The sequence below is a fragment of the Papio anubis genome, chromosome 18 (genome assembly GCF_008728515.1).
Source record: "Papio anubis isolate 15944 chromosome 18, Panubis1.0, whole genome shotgun sequence".
NCBI lineage: Eukaryota > Metazoa > Chordata > Mammalia > Primates > Cercopithecidae > Papio > Papio anubis.
The window spans coordinates 32,537,466-32,554,667 of NC_044993.1; the positions used below are offsets into that span (position 1 = coordinate 32,537,466).

The window sequence follows — 17,202 nt, forward strand, 5'->3', positions numbered from 1 at the left end:
TGCTTGCTGGGTCTAGAACAGTCCTGGTTTATGCTGTTTGTGCTGGCATAAGTAGAATAGCACGGCCTTTTATTCTCACAAGTGATTCAATTTGACAATAACTTAGTCACCCTTGCTTTGAGCAGGTTAGGTGAGCTTACTAAATGAAAGATTTCAATAATATCACCTACCTTGAAGGTCTGTGAAGCTTGGAGGTCATATAATCAAGGTGGCTGGCCATGCTGCCTGCTCAGAGCTGGTAGAGACAGCAGAGGAAAGCAGCCGAGTACTCCTGAGCTTATTTTTCTAAGACCACAGAGCAACGTTCTCTGAACAATAAGGTAAAAGCATTTCTAGGCACCCTCTGTACCCTTTTTATTTGTTATTTTTATTTTTATTTTTTGGAGATGGAGTCTCACTCTAGCACCCAGGCTGGAGTGCAATGGCACAGTCTTGGCTCACTGCAACCTCCCCCTCCCGGGTTCAAGAGATTCTCCCACCTCAGCCTCCCAAGTAGCTGCAATTACAGGTGTGCACCACCACGGCTGGCTAATTTTTGTATTTTTAGTAGAGACAGGGTTTCACCATGTTGGCCAGGCTGGTCTCTAACTCCTGACCTCAGGTGATCTCCCCGCCTCGGCTTGTCAAAGTGCTGGGATTACAGGCATGAGCCATGGCCCCCAGCCTCTGGTCCCTTTTTAAAAGTTGAGAATTAAAATGTAACTAAGTTCAAACAGTTGCAGATGAGCTACTCTGTTACTCAGGGATGGGGGATTAAATCCAGTACCTATGTCCCAGTCCACCTGGGACAAGCCCAGTTTGTGCTGTTGTTGTCCTGGTATAATTTTTTTGTTTTTGGAGATGGAGTCTCGCTCTGTCACCCAGACTGGAGTGCAGTGGCATGATCTCAGCTCAATGCAACCTCTACTTCCTGGGTTCAAGCGATTCTTCTGCCTCAGCATCCCGAGTAGCTGAGACTACAGGTGAGCGCCACCACACCCAGCTGATTTTTTGCATTTTTAGTAGAGATGGGGTTTCACCATGTTAGCCAGGATGGTCTCAATCTCCTGACCTCATGATCCACCCGCCTCAGCCTACCAAAGTGCTGGAATTAAAGACATGAGCCACCGCGCCCGGCCATTTTTTTTTTAAGAGACAGGGTCTTGCTCTGTTGCCCAGGTTGGAGTACAGTGCCACAACCACAGCTCACTGCCGCCTTGACTGCCCAGGCTTAAGCAATCCTCCCACCTCAGCCTCCTCAGTAGCTTGGACTACAGGTGCATGCCACCATGCCCAGCTAATTTTTTTTTTTTTTTTTTTGAGACGGAGTCTCGCTTTGACACCCAGGCTGGAGGGCAGTGGTGTGATCTTGGCTCACTGCAAGCTCTGCCTCCCGGGTTCAAGCGATTCTCCTGCCTCAGCCTCCCAAATAGCTGGGACTACAGGCGCGTGCCACCACACTTGGCTAACTTTTTGTGTTTTTAGTAGAGATGGGGTTTCACCGTGTTAGCCAGGATGGTCTCAATCTCCTGACCTCGTGATCCGCCTGCCTCGGCCTCCCGAAGTGCTGGGATTACAGGCGTGAGCCACCGCACCTGGCTGATTTTTTTTTGGTAGACACTGGGTCTCGCTATTATTGCTCAGGCTTGTCACAAAACTCCCAGCTTCAAGTGATCCTCCTGCCTCAGCCTCCCAAAGTGCTGAGATTATAGGTGTGAGCCACCACACCTGGCCCTGGTATAAATATTAATAGCATCACTTTTTACTCTCAAGTCTCTCCGAGTTTGAATAATAAATTAGTCCTTCCAGGAGTAAGTTATAAGAGTTTGGTTTTAAGGAAGGACAATGCACTTAAATGCAAAACAACATCGCAGGCAAGTTGGAGAGCTCACCCCTCTTATGTTTCCGACACGAATCAAAAAGCCTGTTTCGGGGGAACATTAAAGGCGCTCAGTCAATGCTAAGGCTCAGCAGTTCACGTGACTATTGCTCCTCATTGGGGAGGAGTCCTAAGCAAGAGGACTGGGGCTTCCTCACCCCAGGCCAGGTGGGAGCCCCATCAAAGGTGGCACCTGACATCACAGTCTAAGTGTCTGTGGATGGAGAGACAGGCTGCTAGTTTATTTTAAAATAAATCAGAATGTCTACTTATAATATTAAGTGACAACAGACTTGCCTCCTTTTTACTGAGCAGAAAGGGTGAAAAACGAGCCAGGCATGTTGGCTCACACCTGTGATCCCAGCACTTCGGGAGGCGGGTGGATTACCTGAGGTCAGGAGTTCAAGACCAGCCTGACCAACATGGTGAAACCCTGTCTCTACTAAAAATACAAAAATTAGCTGGACATGGTGGTGGACACCTATAATCCTGGCTGCTTGGGAGGCTGAGGCAGCAGAATCACTGGAACTCAGGAGGCGAGGGTTGCAGTGAGCAGAGATTGCACCATTGCACTCCAGCCTGGGCAACAAAAACAAAACTCCACCCCCCTCCCCCAAAAAAGACAAAAAAAAAAAAGACAGGGTGAAAAACCAATTTGCCTTTATTGTCGTTTTTTCATCATTTAATCTCTGGACTTGTCCACTGGCTTTTTCTCAAGCAGGCAGGCTGGTCCACAGGTCTTAGCAAGTGCCCCCAACATGCCTGGGCTGAGGTGGACAGTCCCATTTATAGACAAAGCAAGGGAAAAAGCAAGCCCAGGAGAGGTGGTATTTTGAAAAGCTGGCTCTGAGAGTGATTTTAAGGGGCCAAAGCGGGCTGGTGCGAGTGCAGTGGTGTTTATAACTAATAGATCACAACCAGTGGCAGGCAGATTTCTTTGTTCCTTCTCTACTCCCACTGCTTCACTTGACTAGCCGCCCCCCCTCCCCCTGCCAAAAAAAAAGACCAAAGCAATAATAACCTGATGGCAGTAGCTACGTTAAAGAAAAAGTATGACTCATTGAGAATGGTGGTTCTTGCAAAACACCTCAAATTTTACTCATGGTACAAAAGTATTTAATAAGTGACACATCAGTACAGAAAAACAGAGCTTATGTAAAGCTTATACTTGTCCTTTAAAACCAGAATGGCCAAGTGAAAAGTCAGTACAGATTCTTTTTACTATTAAAAAAATCAAAGGGACACACTGGGAATTGAACTACTATGCTTTTTGTTCATTCTAGAGATGACATATATGTTTTCTGGTAAGTAATCTACCACACATTGCACTAAACCAAAGCATACAAACAGCCAGTAAAGCTGTGCCCTACCTGCTACTCATGCTGGGCTGGACAGTGGAACATCATCTTAGTAAGAGAGATTTTGACAGGAAGAAACTGCAGAGTCCCTACCTAACCCAGAGAACCTTACAAACTGGTTTACACAGAAAGGATTTTCAGCAAACATGCAAACATACTAACATGCTATAAGAATGTTTTAGCCTATTTCTAGCACACAGCATACATTCATAGGTGCCCAGTAAAATAGGAACGAATGCCAATGTAGAAAGCGTTTTTGCTTTCACAGTACTAACACCTAAAAAGCACACAGCATATAATACTTTGATCTTTAAGTGGATAATCATGGAAGTTCCAAGATCACATCCACTAGGTTAGCCTGAGTATTCATCTATAAAAATATTTTTTTTTTCCAAAAATAATGCTAAAAAGAGACATCTAGAAACAGTGGGACTACATCAGGACCAGAAGACAGTGACACAAGGACTGCAAACGTTAAGACTAGGAGTAGCTTTTCACATGGAGCTTTTATGTAGAGGATATCTCTTTCTGTTGATTCCTATACCCAAGACAAGATGTGATCACAGGAGATTCCGAAATCTCAAGCTGGGCTTGAGTAACACCCTAAACATCAGGAACCCCACTGCGGCTGAAGTACTGAAACTGTGGCCCATGTGAAAAAGAGGTGCGAGTGCACAAAGATTCATGCAGAGGCTGCTGGTACAGAGGGTGGTGGCGGTGGGTGAGTCCACACTTACACACCAGCAGGTATGCTGGGGAAGGACCCCCCAGGGGGAGTGCTTGACGTGGGCTCGCTCCAGAGGCGTCTGACCCAGAAGCTCCTGAGAGAGGTGTCTACTTGAGGAGGGAGGAGTACTATGGTTAATGAATACAAGAAGGTGTTTCAGGAGCAATAGGTCCAGGAGGGTTAGGTCTTTTTGGTTTTGACCTATCAATATTTAACATAAATGAGTTACATAACAGAGTCAGTCTTTCCAAGATGTGTTCTGCCATCATGAGCTGGGCCTATGGGGCTGGTGACATCCAGAATGATCCCATTCATTGGCTGGAGGTAGGACCTAGTGCCGCAGATTGTTCTGGGAAGCTGACACAGAAGATGATTTGCACAACGAAGTCACCACTAAGCCACTGCTTAAGTCCAGTCCTCGGCCTTCTTTTTCCTATATGAGAAAACAACCAAAAGGAAGGGCCAGAAAGAGCCCTGGCTTGGAATCTTGCCTCTGACATGGCGAAGGCAGAGCTGAAGGTGGGAACATGGACCTCCAGAGTACATAGGAAGGGAACACAGGTTATTGGTTATTCTGCATTTCTGCTCAATACTGGCCTGCCCTAGTCTTAATTTTTTATTATTATTATTTTTAAAGAGGTAGGGTCTTGCTCTGTCACCCAGGCTGGAGTATAGTGGCTTGATCATAGCTAACTGCTGCCTGGAATTCCTGGGCTCAAATGGTCCTCCTGCCTCAGCCTCCTGAGTAGCTAGGACTACAGGTGTGCACCACTACAGCTGGCTAACTTTTTTATTTTTATTTTTGTAGAGATAGGGTCTTGGTATGTCACTTAGGCTGGTCTTGAAGTCCTGGGCTTGAGTGATTCTCCTGCCTTGGCCTCCCAAAGTGCTGGAACTATAAGTATGAGCCACTGTGTCCAGCCTGGCCCTGGTCATTCTTAAAGTGCACTCTTAAAATGTACCTCCCTTCACTGGAAAACATTTTTCTTTCTTTCTCTTTTTTTTTTTTTTTTAGATGGGGGTCTTGCTATGTTGCCCAGGCTGAAGTGCAGCGGCTATTCACAGGCATCACTGCTGTGCAACACAGCCCCAAACTCCTAGGCTCAAGTGATTCTCCTGCCTCAGCCTTCCAAGTAGCTGGGACTACAGGCATGCACCACCATACCCAACACCATTTCTTTTTCTTTTCTTTTTTTTTGACACAGGGTCCGACTCTGTCACCCAGGCTGGACTGCAGTGGGGCAATCACAGCTCACGGCAGTCTCAACCTTCTGGGCTCAAGCGGTCCTCCCACCCAGCCCCCCAGGTAGCTGACTGAGACTACAGGTGCACACCAGCACACCAAGCTAATTTTTGTATTTTTCATAGAGATAGGGTTTTGCCATATTGCCTTGGCTGGTCTCAAACTCCTGAGCTCAAGCCATCTGCCTGCCTCGGCTTCCCAAAGTGCTGGGATTATAGGTGTGAGTTACCATACCCAGTCTCCTATTTTTCTTATAAAGAGCTTCCATTGTAAGAAAAGCAAGGCAGGGCCAGGTGCAGTGGCTCACACCTGTAATCCCAACACTTTGGGAGGCCGAGGTGGACCATGCTTCAGGAGTTTGAGACCAGCCTGGCCAACCTGGTGAAACCCTATCTCTACTAAAAATACAAAAATTAGCTGGGCATGGTGGCAGGTGCCTGTAGTACCAGCTACTCGGGAGGCTGAGGCAGGAGAATCGCTTGAACCTGGAAGGCAGAAGTTCCAGTGAGCCAAGATCGTGCCACTGCACTCCAGCCTGGGTGACAAGAGCAAAACTCTGTCTCAAAGAAAAAAAAGAAAGGCAAGGCAGAATGAGACCTGAGACCTGCTTTTTGGGTTTTGTCCTTCTGATTAGGAACTCTAAGATGGTACCTGGGGCTTCTTTCATGAAAACATGAGAAGGTCCCAGCCACAGTAGAATAGCAGCTCACTCTTCTGATGCCTCATCAGCTGCTGGACTGATACTGGCCAGTTTGAAGGGAGAATGATGGGGGAAGCGTGCAAGGTTTGTGTTCGGTATTTCTACCTGGAACTTTCTAAGTGGCTCAAAGTGGCTAAATAAATAGGCAGTAGTAACTTACTGCTCTGTAGTCCAAAAACATTTCTTTAAAAGCCAGAAAATCTGTGAAAGTGAGCAGCATGTCGAATATGTCACCAGCCACTTCATCCTTATGGTGCCTGCAGATGGAACAGACGGCTGTTTCGTGAATGAATGATGAGACAGTCCTCAAGATTGCTTTTGTTTTTCTTTCCCTCACCCCAGCCCCACCCCCTGCATTGTTTTTTTTTTTAGAGACTGGGTCTTGCTCTGTCACCCAAGCAGGAGTACAGGGGTGCAATTATAGCTCACTGTAGCCTTGAACTCCTGGGCTCAAGGGATCCTCCAGTCTCAGCCTCCTGAGTAGCTAGGCTGACAGGTATGCAACACCACACTAACTAATTTATTTTTTGTAGAGTTGGGGCCTCACTATGTTGCCCAGGCTGGTCTTGAACTCCTGGGCTCAAGTGATCCTCCTCCCTTGGCCTCCCAAAGCACTGAGAATACAAGTGTGAGCCACTGCCTGGTCTTTTCAAGATTTCATTAAAAGGTTTGAGGGCTTCCTACACAGGACCTAATCACCAAGGGCATGCACAGGAAAACAAACAAAACAAGAGGGTCTTTTGGTCAGCCTAGGGAAGGAAGAAAGTGAGAAAACAAAACACAAAAATCAGTCAAGCTCAACTCACTGTAATGTTGTGGTGAAAGCTGCCATGTTGAACCCAGGAATCCGCTGCAGCAGCTGTTCTTCAATGTATTTTTCTACCAAAGAAATCTGCAACAGTGGAGAGGATTTTGGTGAGACCACATTTTGGGAAAACAAGACTTCTTTTCAGAAAGCCTGCCCTCCAGCCCTTCCTAAACATTTCCTGAGGTCTGTGTGCCACAATCTACACTGAGTGCCAAGGATACCAAAGAAGACCAAAACACAGCCCCTGTCCTGGAGAAGAACTCAGCCTGGTGTGGAAGAGAAGCATTACCTGATAATGATGCTGTAGCAGGGTGAATGCTCTGACACAGGTGGAGACAGTGAGTAGCACAGTGCCCACACCCACAACCCAGTGCAGGATGCAATAAATGGAGGCTTTGCCTCCTGGGTAGAGGGCATCTGTGTAAACAGAACATATGGACATGGAGGCAGTCACAGGTTCCTTCTGGGCAGGTTTGTTTATGTCATGCTTCTGTGTTAAGAAAATAAAGTCGGGCGGGCGCGGTGGCTCACGCCTGTAATCCCAGCACTTTGGGAGGCCGAGATGGGCGGATCACGAGGTCAGGAGATTGAGACCATCCTGGCTAACACAGTGAAACCCCGTCTCTACTAAAAATACAAAACTTAGCCGGGCGTGGTGGCGGGCGCCTGTAGTCCCAGCTACACGGGAGGCTGAGGCAGGAGAACGGCGTGAACCCGGGAGGCGGAGCTTGCAGTGAGCTGAGATCCGGCCACTGCACCTCAGCCTGGGCGACTAAGCGAGACTCCGTCTCAAAAAAAAAAAAAAAAAAAAAGAAAAGAAAGTCTTGGAGGCTGAAATGGATTCTTAGATGACAGAATCCCAGAGGGCTGCAAGAAGCCTCAGGGTAAAGTGTAGAGACCCAAGGGTGACGAGCTGAGGTTCCTGGGTTCCAGTCTTGGTTTTTCCACCAAATAGTTAGTGATCTTGGTCTCAGTTTTCACTTTTATTTAATAGTCTTGCATATATGACTGGATTATATAGAAGAAAGAAAGAGTATGTGAAAGCAGAAAGGTTTGTCAAAAGCATGCAAATGCAAGGTATGAAAAACTCATGTACTGTGATTGAAAGCAGGACTATGATAAGCCAAACTTCATTTATTATATTTATTATATTATTTTTTTAGATAAAGAGGTCTTACTTTGTTGCCCAGGCTGGTCTCAAACTCCTGAGCGCAAGTGATTCTTCCACCTCAGCCTCCCAAATAGCTGGCACTACAGGTGTGCTACCAAGCCCAGGTCAAACTTTTTTTTTTTTTTGAGACGGAGTGTCGCTGTGCTGCCCAGGCTGGAGTGCAATGGCCGGATCTCAGCTCACTGCAAGCTCTGCCTCCTGGGTTTACGCCATTCTCCTGCCTCAGCCTCCCGAGTAGCCGGGACTACAGGCACCTGCCACCTCGCCCGGCTAGTTTTTTGTATTTTTTAGTAGAGACGGGGTTTCACCGTGTTAGCCAGGATGGTCTCGATCTCCTGACCTCGTGATCTGCCCGTCTCGGCCTCCCAAAGTGCTGGGATTACAGGCTTGAGCCACCACGCCCGGCCTCAAACTTCTTTTAAATATGAAGCTGATGAGCTAATCAAATATTTGCCTGAAAGCCTTTTGGAAAATAGCCCCAAAGGCTGTGCAGAGGAAAATGAACTTAAACCAGATTCTAATGAGGATTCCTGGCAGTGTACTGGTGGCATATTTTAAAAAGCAGCAAATTTCAATGTCTTTTGATTCTAAATTTAAATTTTTAAAACTCTGACCTCCTGGTAGGAGACATAAAAATCTACTTACGTATTCATTAAAAATAGGTGTGTAGGTGAGTTTATTCTCTTCTGTGTCTTCAAACTCCAGGTAGTACTTGTCCATGAAATTTCTCTGTAATAACTGGAACTCGTCATCTGAACCACAATGGGGAAAATTTATTCTTTTTAATGGAGATTACCAACCATTATGATTTATAAGTAGGCAGGATCTATGTCAGCAGTACTACTTTCTCAATGGTCAGTCTCTGGAAGGAAAGCTGATGTTTTAAGAGGGTATTAAATGGGACCCTGATGTTGAAATAGACCAATCCTGTTTTCTTTTTCTTTCTTTTTTTTTCTTTGAGCTGGAGTTTCACTCTTGTTGCCCAGGCTGGAGTGCAATTGTGCAATCTTGGTTCGCTGCAACCTCTACCTCCAGGGGTCAAGAGATTCTATTGCCTTAGCCTCCTGAGTAGCTGGGATTACAGGCGTGTGCCACCTCGCTGGGCTAATTTTGTATTTTTAGTAGACACAGGGTTTCATCATGTTGGCCAGGCTGGTCTCGAACTCCTGACCTCAGGTGAGCTGCCTGCCTTGGCCTCCCAAAGTGCTGGGATTACAGGTGTGAGCCACCGCGCCCAGCCCTGTTTTCTTTTTAAATTGTTTTTTTTAAATCATTTTTTTAAAAATCATTTTAATGTTGAAGCACACAGCTCAGTGGCTTTAAGTATGTTCACATTGTTGTGCAGTGATCATCACCATCCTTCAGTCCATTTTAACCACATCCACACGGGGTGGCTTGGGAACTCCCTCACATTACTTTTCTGAAAGGGAATGGATTGGTTCTCTCTTATTTTGATATAACTTTAGGAGCAATTGTGGAAACATTGTAGTGATTAGAAGTATGGAGTCTGAAAGAGGCTAGCCTGTCTGGGTTCGAATCGCATCTCAGCTACTTACTAATTGTGTGACCTTGGGTAAGTTACTTAATTTCTCTAAACCCCATATAAACTTCTCATTTATCTGGAAAATAAGAATGGTTTATAGTAGTTATCATATAGGATTGGAAGTGGAATTTAGATGAGAATTCATATAAATAGATTAGTTCATAGTGAACACTTAATAAATGATAGGGAAGAGGGAATCTTTTTTTTTTTTTTTTTTAAATTGAGACAGGGTCTCCCTATGGTGCCTAGGCTGGTCTCGAACTCCTAGACTCAAGCAATCCACCTGCTTTGGCCTCCCAAAGTGTTGGGATTACAGGTGTGTGCCACTGTACCCAGCCCGGAATAAGGAATCTTAACAACTGAATAGATTATTTCTAAAAATAAAAGGAAAGTTTCAGAAAGGACCTAGACCTTGGGATAAATACTGTAGGCTCACAGAAGGCTCATTTTCCCATAGCATATAGGGTATAATAGGCAAGATAACTGAATGGATTCTTCAGTATTCCCCAGAAATCCCCAAATCCACATGGGAAATGAACTTAATGATGAAACATCTATATTCAGGAGTTAAGGGCATGAACCTTTATACCTGAAGGTATAAAACATTGGTCAGTAATTTTCTTTCTTTTTTTTTTTTTTTTGAGACGGAGTCTCGCTCTGTCGCCCAGGCTGGAGTGCAGTGGTGCAATCTCTGCTCACTGCAAGCTCCACCGCCCGCGTTCACGCCATTCTCCTGCCTCAGCCTCCCCAGCAGCTGGGACTACAGGCACCCGCCACCGGGCCCGGCTAATTTTTGCTATTTTTAGTAGAGACGGGGTTTCACCGTGGTCTCCATCTCCTGACCTTGTGATCCACCTGCCTTGACCTCCCCAAGTGCTGGGATTACAGGCATGAGCCACCATGCCCGGCCTGGTCAGTAATTTTCATACTAAATGGATTAAGCCATACAGTCAACACCACCAAATAACAGTGTTCTTTTCCTAATTCTCATAAAACTTAAAAGTCAACAGAATTTCTCAAATGTAAGTTTTCCCCTCCTACATACTTGTCTTAAACCTCTGGGGACTGTTACTGCTTGTCTGTTACTTAGCAGGTTTCATGGATGCCCAAATACATCCACAAGTAGGAACTCAAAACCTAGGAAAATATAGAACCAGCTGAAGCTTAACACTTTGTTTTCTTTATGGCCATGTGTGCTTGTGGTTATGGTTTTATGTATCTTTTTTTCTTTTTTTGAGACGGAGTCTCGCTCTGTCGCCCATGCTGGAATGCAGTGGCGCGATCTCGGCTTACTGCAAGCTCCACCTCCCAGGTTCACGTTCTCCTGCCTCAGCCTCCTGAGCAGCTGGGACTACAGGCGCCCGCCACCACGCCTGGCTAATTTTTTTGTATTTTTAGTAGAGACGGGGTTTCACCGTGTTAGCCAGAATGGTCTTGATCTCCTGACCTCGTGATCCGTCTGCCTCGGCCTCCCAAAGTCCTGGGATTACAGGCGTGAGCCACCACACCTGGCCTGGTTTTACGTGTTTTGTGGCATGAAAATGTTAAAACTCAAAACTATCTAAAAATGAAATTGCTCTTACCCTACATAAGAAATAGAGTAGATCATTATTTCCTATAGTTTTGTGAAGAACTCCACACTCCTGGGGCCCCATTACCTGAGTCAGTCCCTTCCAGGCCTCTGAATCTATGCTTATTAGATGTTTTCAGGAGTACTGGGCCGTTTGTTTCTAAGACAAACTGCAGTAAGCCTTTACTTAAGTATTACATTGTGCTACATTAAAAATTGCAGGCAGCTTGATGTTTTCTCTTTTTAAAATTAACTCTCCAAATTGATTTCAATGTCCTTAAAGAAGAAGCAAGCAAGTCCTTAAAAACAGTATCTTAAAAGCTTACCCATGATAATGTCCTCTAAATATCCAACCACAGCATCAAATTCTGCATCAGAGGCGGAGGAGCTGAAAAACATGCCTGGATTAGGTGCTATTTCAAATAATGCATTAAAAAAATGTTTTTAGTATGGACGTTTTCAAACATGCACAAGAGAAAAAAAGAGTAGCAAAACGAACTTCCCATCACCCATCTTCAACAATGTAAGAATGACTGTCTAATCTAGTAAGTCCAAACAGAAGAAAACACACTCGGCACGTTTGTGACATGAACGTTCAATGTCATGACTCCACTTTAATAAAAACTGGTTCTCCAGGCTTTTCGCTATCACCCCATACCTGTCTGCTTGTGAGCATGAACCCGGCACGGGTGAAACACCTGCCAGAGGGGTCATTTGGTCAGGAGTCCGGGAGGCGGGGGCCAGGGAGGCGTGGAGGGGCCTCGGGCGCGGGGCAGGGCCTCCGCAGCTCAACCCCGCCAGGCTTTGCTGACAGCTGAGGGTTGGCGGCTGGGGATTGTGATGGAGGTGCTGATCAACGGTGACACCCGCCTCGCACTCCTGTCCTCCGGGGCCTGAAACCTGCGGCCTTAGTACTCTACAAAACGAAGGCCTGGGGCTGGGACGGCGCCTTGGCGGCCCCCACCCTGCCCCGCCCCTAAGGACACCTGTTTTATAGGGTCAGGTCCGGACAAACGCCCGCTGTCCCCGTCCCCAAGTCACCTGCCCCCTGGCGGAGCTACTCACAAAGACAGCGCAAAGCTCTCTTCTTCTAAGGCGTCCATCGCCGCCGCCCCGAGTAGGCTCCTGCCGCGCCCGCGGCCCAACTCGCATGCAGGGCGCGGCGGCCAGCGAGGTTAACGCCTCTCAGCCAAGGCCGCGGCCACCTCACTGCCAGGTTGGGTCAGCGCCTGCGCGCCAGGCCCCGCCTTGGATACCCGCAGCGTCCACTCGTCCGCCCGGCCTTTACGCCCCCCGGGCCCTCTGCGCGCGCAGCCGACGCCGCAGGTCCAGGCCTAGGTGACTGCCGCCCCACCTCCTGTTACCATGGCCACTGCAACCCCTTCCGCTGCCTCACGGCGGGCCGGCAGCCAATCACAGGCGCGCGTCACCGATGCCGGGGCGGGGCAAGACAGGGAGAGGAAGTCCCGGAAAGGAATGCGGAGGGATGCTAGGCCTCGCCTAGGCCGCGTTGCTTGGCGACTCAGTCTTAAGTCGCCCCCATTTTACGGATAAAGGAAACGAAGCCACGAGCCTGAATTTCCTCGCTCGCAACTCGAGAATAAATCGCCCCTCCCAGAGTGTGGAAAATTAAGTAGTTTAAGGCGCTTTTGAAGAGCGCTAGTAAGTTGCCAAGTCGCTGGAGAGCCCGTCCTTTATCCCTGAACCAGGTGATGCTGACGTCTGATTTCAAGACAATTCCTACCCCTCGTGGAAGGAAAGCGCCATCGCAAGAAGTAGATGCCTTGTAATTTGCATTATAATCTTCGCATTATAAAGCTTACTCGGCAGTAACTGGTTTCTTGACTAATTATACAAGATGAGAGTCGAAGAACTGTTTTGAGCCACGCAATCAGGAATCATATACTTTTCAGGAAAAGGCCTCTGCAAAACTGCCAAACTTTGAAACAAAGGATTCGTTTGAGCTGATTTATCTTGATTGGACAGCTAAGCATTGTGTCTCTTTAATTGCATAATACCTTTTGGCCAAAGTGCAGTATATGACTAGAGGAACTAGAGGGATTTAAGGTATGAACTGAGGGTCAGGTGGCCAGTCAGAATGGGTTAGCAGACATTTTTTATTTTTATTTTTTTGAGACGGAGTCTTGTTCTGTCGCCCAGGGTGGAGTGCAGTGGCATGATCTCGGCTGGCTACAACCTCCGCCTCTCAGGTTCAAGCGATTCTCGTGCCTCAGCCTAAGTACCTGGGATTACAAGTATCCGCCACCGCGCCCGGCTATTTTTGTATTTTTAGCAGAGACAGGGTTTCACCATGTTGGCCAGGCTGGTCTCGAACTCCTGACCTCAGGTGATGCACCCACCTTGTCCTCCCAAAGGGCTAGGATTACAGGTGTGAGCCACCAGGCTTGGCCTAGCAGGCATCTTTGAATGGACGTAAAATAGATATCCGTGGGATCTGTAACAAAGATGGTTACAAAGACACAATTGGGTGTGACAGCTGTGACCAAGGTGACATCAATTATTACTAATTTATTTTTTGAGACGGAGTTTCACTCTTGTTGCCCAGGCTGGAGTGCAATGGCGCAATCTCGGCTCAACACAACCTCTGCCTCCCGGGTTCAAGGGATTATCCTGCCTCAGCCTCCGGTGTAACTGGGATTACAGGCATGCGCCACCATGCCAGTCTAATTTTTTTTTGTATTTTTAGTAGAGACGGGGTTTCTCCATGTTGGTCAGGCTGGTCTTGAACTCCTGACCTCAGGTCATCCGCCCGCCTCGGCCTCCCAAAGTCCTGAGATTACAGGCGTGAGCCACTGTGCTCGGCCTATTTATTTCATTTTCTGAGACGGAGTCTTGCTGTGTCGCCCAGGCTGGAATGCAGTGGCGCAGACTTGGCTCACTGCAACCTCTGCCTCAGCCTCCCGAGTAGCTGGACTTACAGGCGTGCACCACCACGCCCGGCTAATTTTTGTATTTTTAGTAGAGACGGGGCTTCACCATGTTGGCCAGTGTGGACTTGAACTCCTGACCTCAGGTGGTCTGCCCACCTCGGCCTCCCAAAGTGTTGGGATTATAGGCGTCAGCCACCACACCCGGTCAGGTGACATCAATTATGAGTTACTCTGTTTAGCACCAAGTGGAAGATAGGCATTTTAAAAGGTTTGCTGAATTACTGGACTGAGTTTAGTCAAGCCCTGGTCACACAGCTCACAGCAAACTCAGATAATTTCTTTATGACCTTTATATACCACACATTTCTGGACAAAATGAATTTGCCTACCCTTCCTAAGTCATTGATGGAGTGGAGGAGGAACACACCTTGATTTAATCTGTTCTGGTTATCTATTGCTGTTACAAACCAACCTGAAAATTTAGTGGCTTAAAATAACCATTTTGCTCACTAATCTGTAATTTGGGCAGGGCTTGGCAGGGCCACTAGTCTCTATTCCAGTTGGTGTCGGCTGGGGCAGCTGGAATGGACTAGAGGAGCTCCCTCCAAGGAGTTTACTCATGTGGCTGGCAAATTAGTGTTGGCTCTTGGCTCTCAGTTGTGGACATTGGCCAGAGAACTGGGGCCAGGGGCTGGGGGTCCAAGTTCCTCCCCATGTATAGGATTCAGGGGATTCTTGGGTTTTCTCACACCATGGTGCTGGGTCTAAGAGCAAGTGTTTCAAGAGACACAGAAATGGAAGCTGGCAGTCACTTAAAGGCCTGGTACTGGAAACTGGCACAGTATCCCTTCCACTGTGTTCCACTGATAAAGCAGACACAGAGCCACCCAAATTTAAGGACAGCGGACATAAACCTCATTTCTTGACGGGAGGGATGTCAAATAATTTGTGGCCATCTTTTAATCCATTTCACCACCCTTATTGACTCTAGGAACAAATGGGGATAAAGATAAAATGTACCCACTCAGGGATGTATCAGATAGTGTGCTAAACATTTATAAATACATTGTCTCCTTTTGAAATATCTGAAACCCCGTAAAAACAAAAAACTGGTATGAGTATCTCCATTTTACAGTCTGGGAAACCAAGCATTAGTGGGACCTGGGTCCAGTCCCACCCAAAAGGCCTATTTCAACCATCGTGCTGTATAGCCCCTAATCCCTGGGTTGTTAAACCATATTCTTGGAAATCAGAACATGTTTTCTCCTGAATACAGAATGGTCTTTTTCCACTTGTAGCAAAATTAAAAGTTGACTTGAATATACTAAATGTTTTTCCATTAATACTCATTTTTTAAATCCTTTGATTGGGGGTTGGCACTAGGAATTCTTCTGAGTGAATAGCAAAAGGTAAATGATGGGCAATCTTGGAAAGACCTGATCTTAGTTGGTTTTTCGTGGATACACATTCAAGATGGTTGAAACTTGTGTGAAAGTCATTTTCTGCTAGTGAAATTGTGTCAGTTTTGTGAATCATTGTTTCCTGGCACTCTGCAAATGGCACCATGACTTCTGCTCTATGTCATTTTTAAAAGGGGCTAATTCATTACAATTTTTTTTGGCTGAAATGCTGGATTTCCCCAATGAATCACCTGACAAAATACCATAATTTTTTTTCTCCCTGGTAACCATTTATCAGTAGTAAAAGTCTAGCTTTTCTCTTAAATGCTTACATTCAGTTCAGAATATGGATGTACGATTTTACTCTTCCACATAGCTTGCTAACCCCTAGTTTTTTCTTTGATATGGAATTCCTGTCTTTCCCTTGGAGGTGGCTCCAAGTTTACAACTTAGCTTCCATCCTGGATGATTTGATCGATTTCATATTGAAGCCCTTTTATGATCTAGAAGTTAAGAATAGGAAAAGTAAACCACCTTAGGAACAAAGTTCAAGGGTAGATTTTTAGAAAGCTGTTAGACCCCTTCATTCCTTTGCCTGGCAAATTATCTATTTATTCCATCTATTTTTCCCTCTCTCCACTAAATGTACAGACTACCTTTAGTTTCAGCTGGACCACACGTTTCTTTACTGGTCTATTTACATTTTTTGCTTATCCTTTACCCCCAGCTCACCCCACTCCTCCATTTCATTCTCCAAATAGAAGCCAGAGCCATCTGTTAGAATTATCAAGGCACTTCCATGCTTAAACACCTTTGCTTTCTACTGCACTTAGTATAAAACAGAAAACCCTTCACATAGCCTTCATGAGCAGTTCCCTGGCCTGTAGCATTACCTACTCAACACTGTAGCATCAGCTACTCTATCTACTTGCTTCCTATTTTTCTAGTCACAGGGGCCTTCCATCTGATCCCCAAACCCACTGAGACCCGTTCTTCCTCAGTTAGTGCCTTTGCCTGTAATGTTGTGTTCGCCTAGCTACCCAGTCCTAGAAGCTAGTCCTCAGTTTCTGCCAGGCTATGTCCTACTTCCTCCTTTAAGTTTCACTAATGTTACTTCCTCAGTGAGGTTTCTTCTGACACTCCCACCACCATCTAAATTAGTTCCCCCTCATTCTCTCTAGGACCCTATTCTTTTCCACTAAAAATTTGTTACAATAAACACAAATACATTGTCTTCTCCCCACCTTAGGAACAAACTTCAAGGGTAGATTTTTAGAAAGCTGTTAGGCTCCTGCTTTCCTTTGCCTGGCAAATTATCTATTAATTCCATCTATTTTTCCCTCTCTCCACTAAATGTACAGACTACCTTTAGTCTCAGCTGGACCACTTCCAAGTTATTATTAGACATAATAATAGACAATAATTAGACAAGCTTATTAGACATAAGCTCTACAAACAGGTATTTTGTATGCCACATAGGCACAGTGCCCAGCACATATTAGGTGCTCAATAACAATCTGCTGGATAAGTAAGTGATTAGCCTTATTCTTAATTCTAATACTTGATTCTCTCCTACTCCCAAAAGTAGCCCTTAAAGTCTGAGAGTATAATGTCTTGGAACCTTAGCAGTATATACCAATGAAAGTTGTGAAATCTTAGTCAAAAAAGGCAACAGATGTTTTATTCTTCAATGCAAATTACTGTATTCACCACAAGCTAAAGAAGAGAACATGTATCTACATATATATTTATATATATATATATATTTGTTTGGATTTATGGAAGACTAAAGACATGGGAAAAAATCCAGCACCCCAACATGTACAGCCAGGAAGGAAATCAGCTCTGTAATAGGACAGGTATAATGAACTATAAACAAGAAGGGGTGGAAAAAGAAGAAAAAAAAAATGTGCATTGAGTTTAAGACACTGTA

The 17,202-nt window shown here is 45.9% G+C and overlaps 1 protein-coding gene across 2 annotated transcripts; it reads right to left on the reverse strand.

The window, feature by feature from the left end:
- Positions 1-2,923: 2,923 nt before the first annotated feature.
- ARL2BP (ADP ribosylation factor like GTPase 2 binding protein) lies at positions 2,924-12,322 on the reverse strand. Of its 2 annotated transcripts, none has more exons than XM_003916931.2 (6): positions 12,044-12,322; positions 11,305-11,366; positions 8,511-8,617; positions 6,693-6,778; positions 6,047-6,143; positions 2,924-4,376 (listed from the first exon to the last, which is right to left on the reverse strand). In XM_003916931.2, exons 1-6 carry the CDS (start codon positions 12,079-12,081, stop codon positions 4,275-4,277), a joined length of 492 nt encoding a protein of 163 aa, XP_003916980.1. In that variant the 5' UTR covers positions 12,082-12,322; the 3' UTR covers positions 2,924-4,274. The 2 variants fall into 2 exon arrangements, with proteins under 2 accessions (XP_003916980.1, XP_009194773.1); XM_009196509.4 differs by lacking the exon at positions 12,044-12,322 and adding an exon at positions 11,637-11,780.
- Between the last annotated feature and the right edge of the window lie 4,880 nt (positions 12,323-17,202).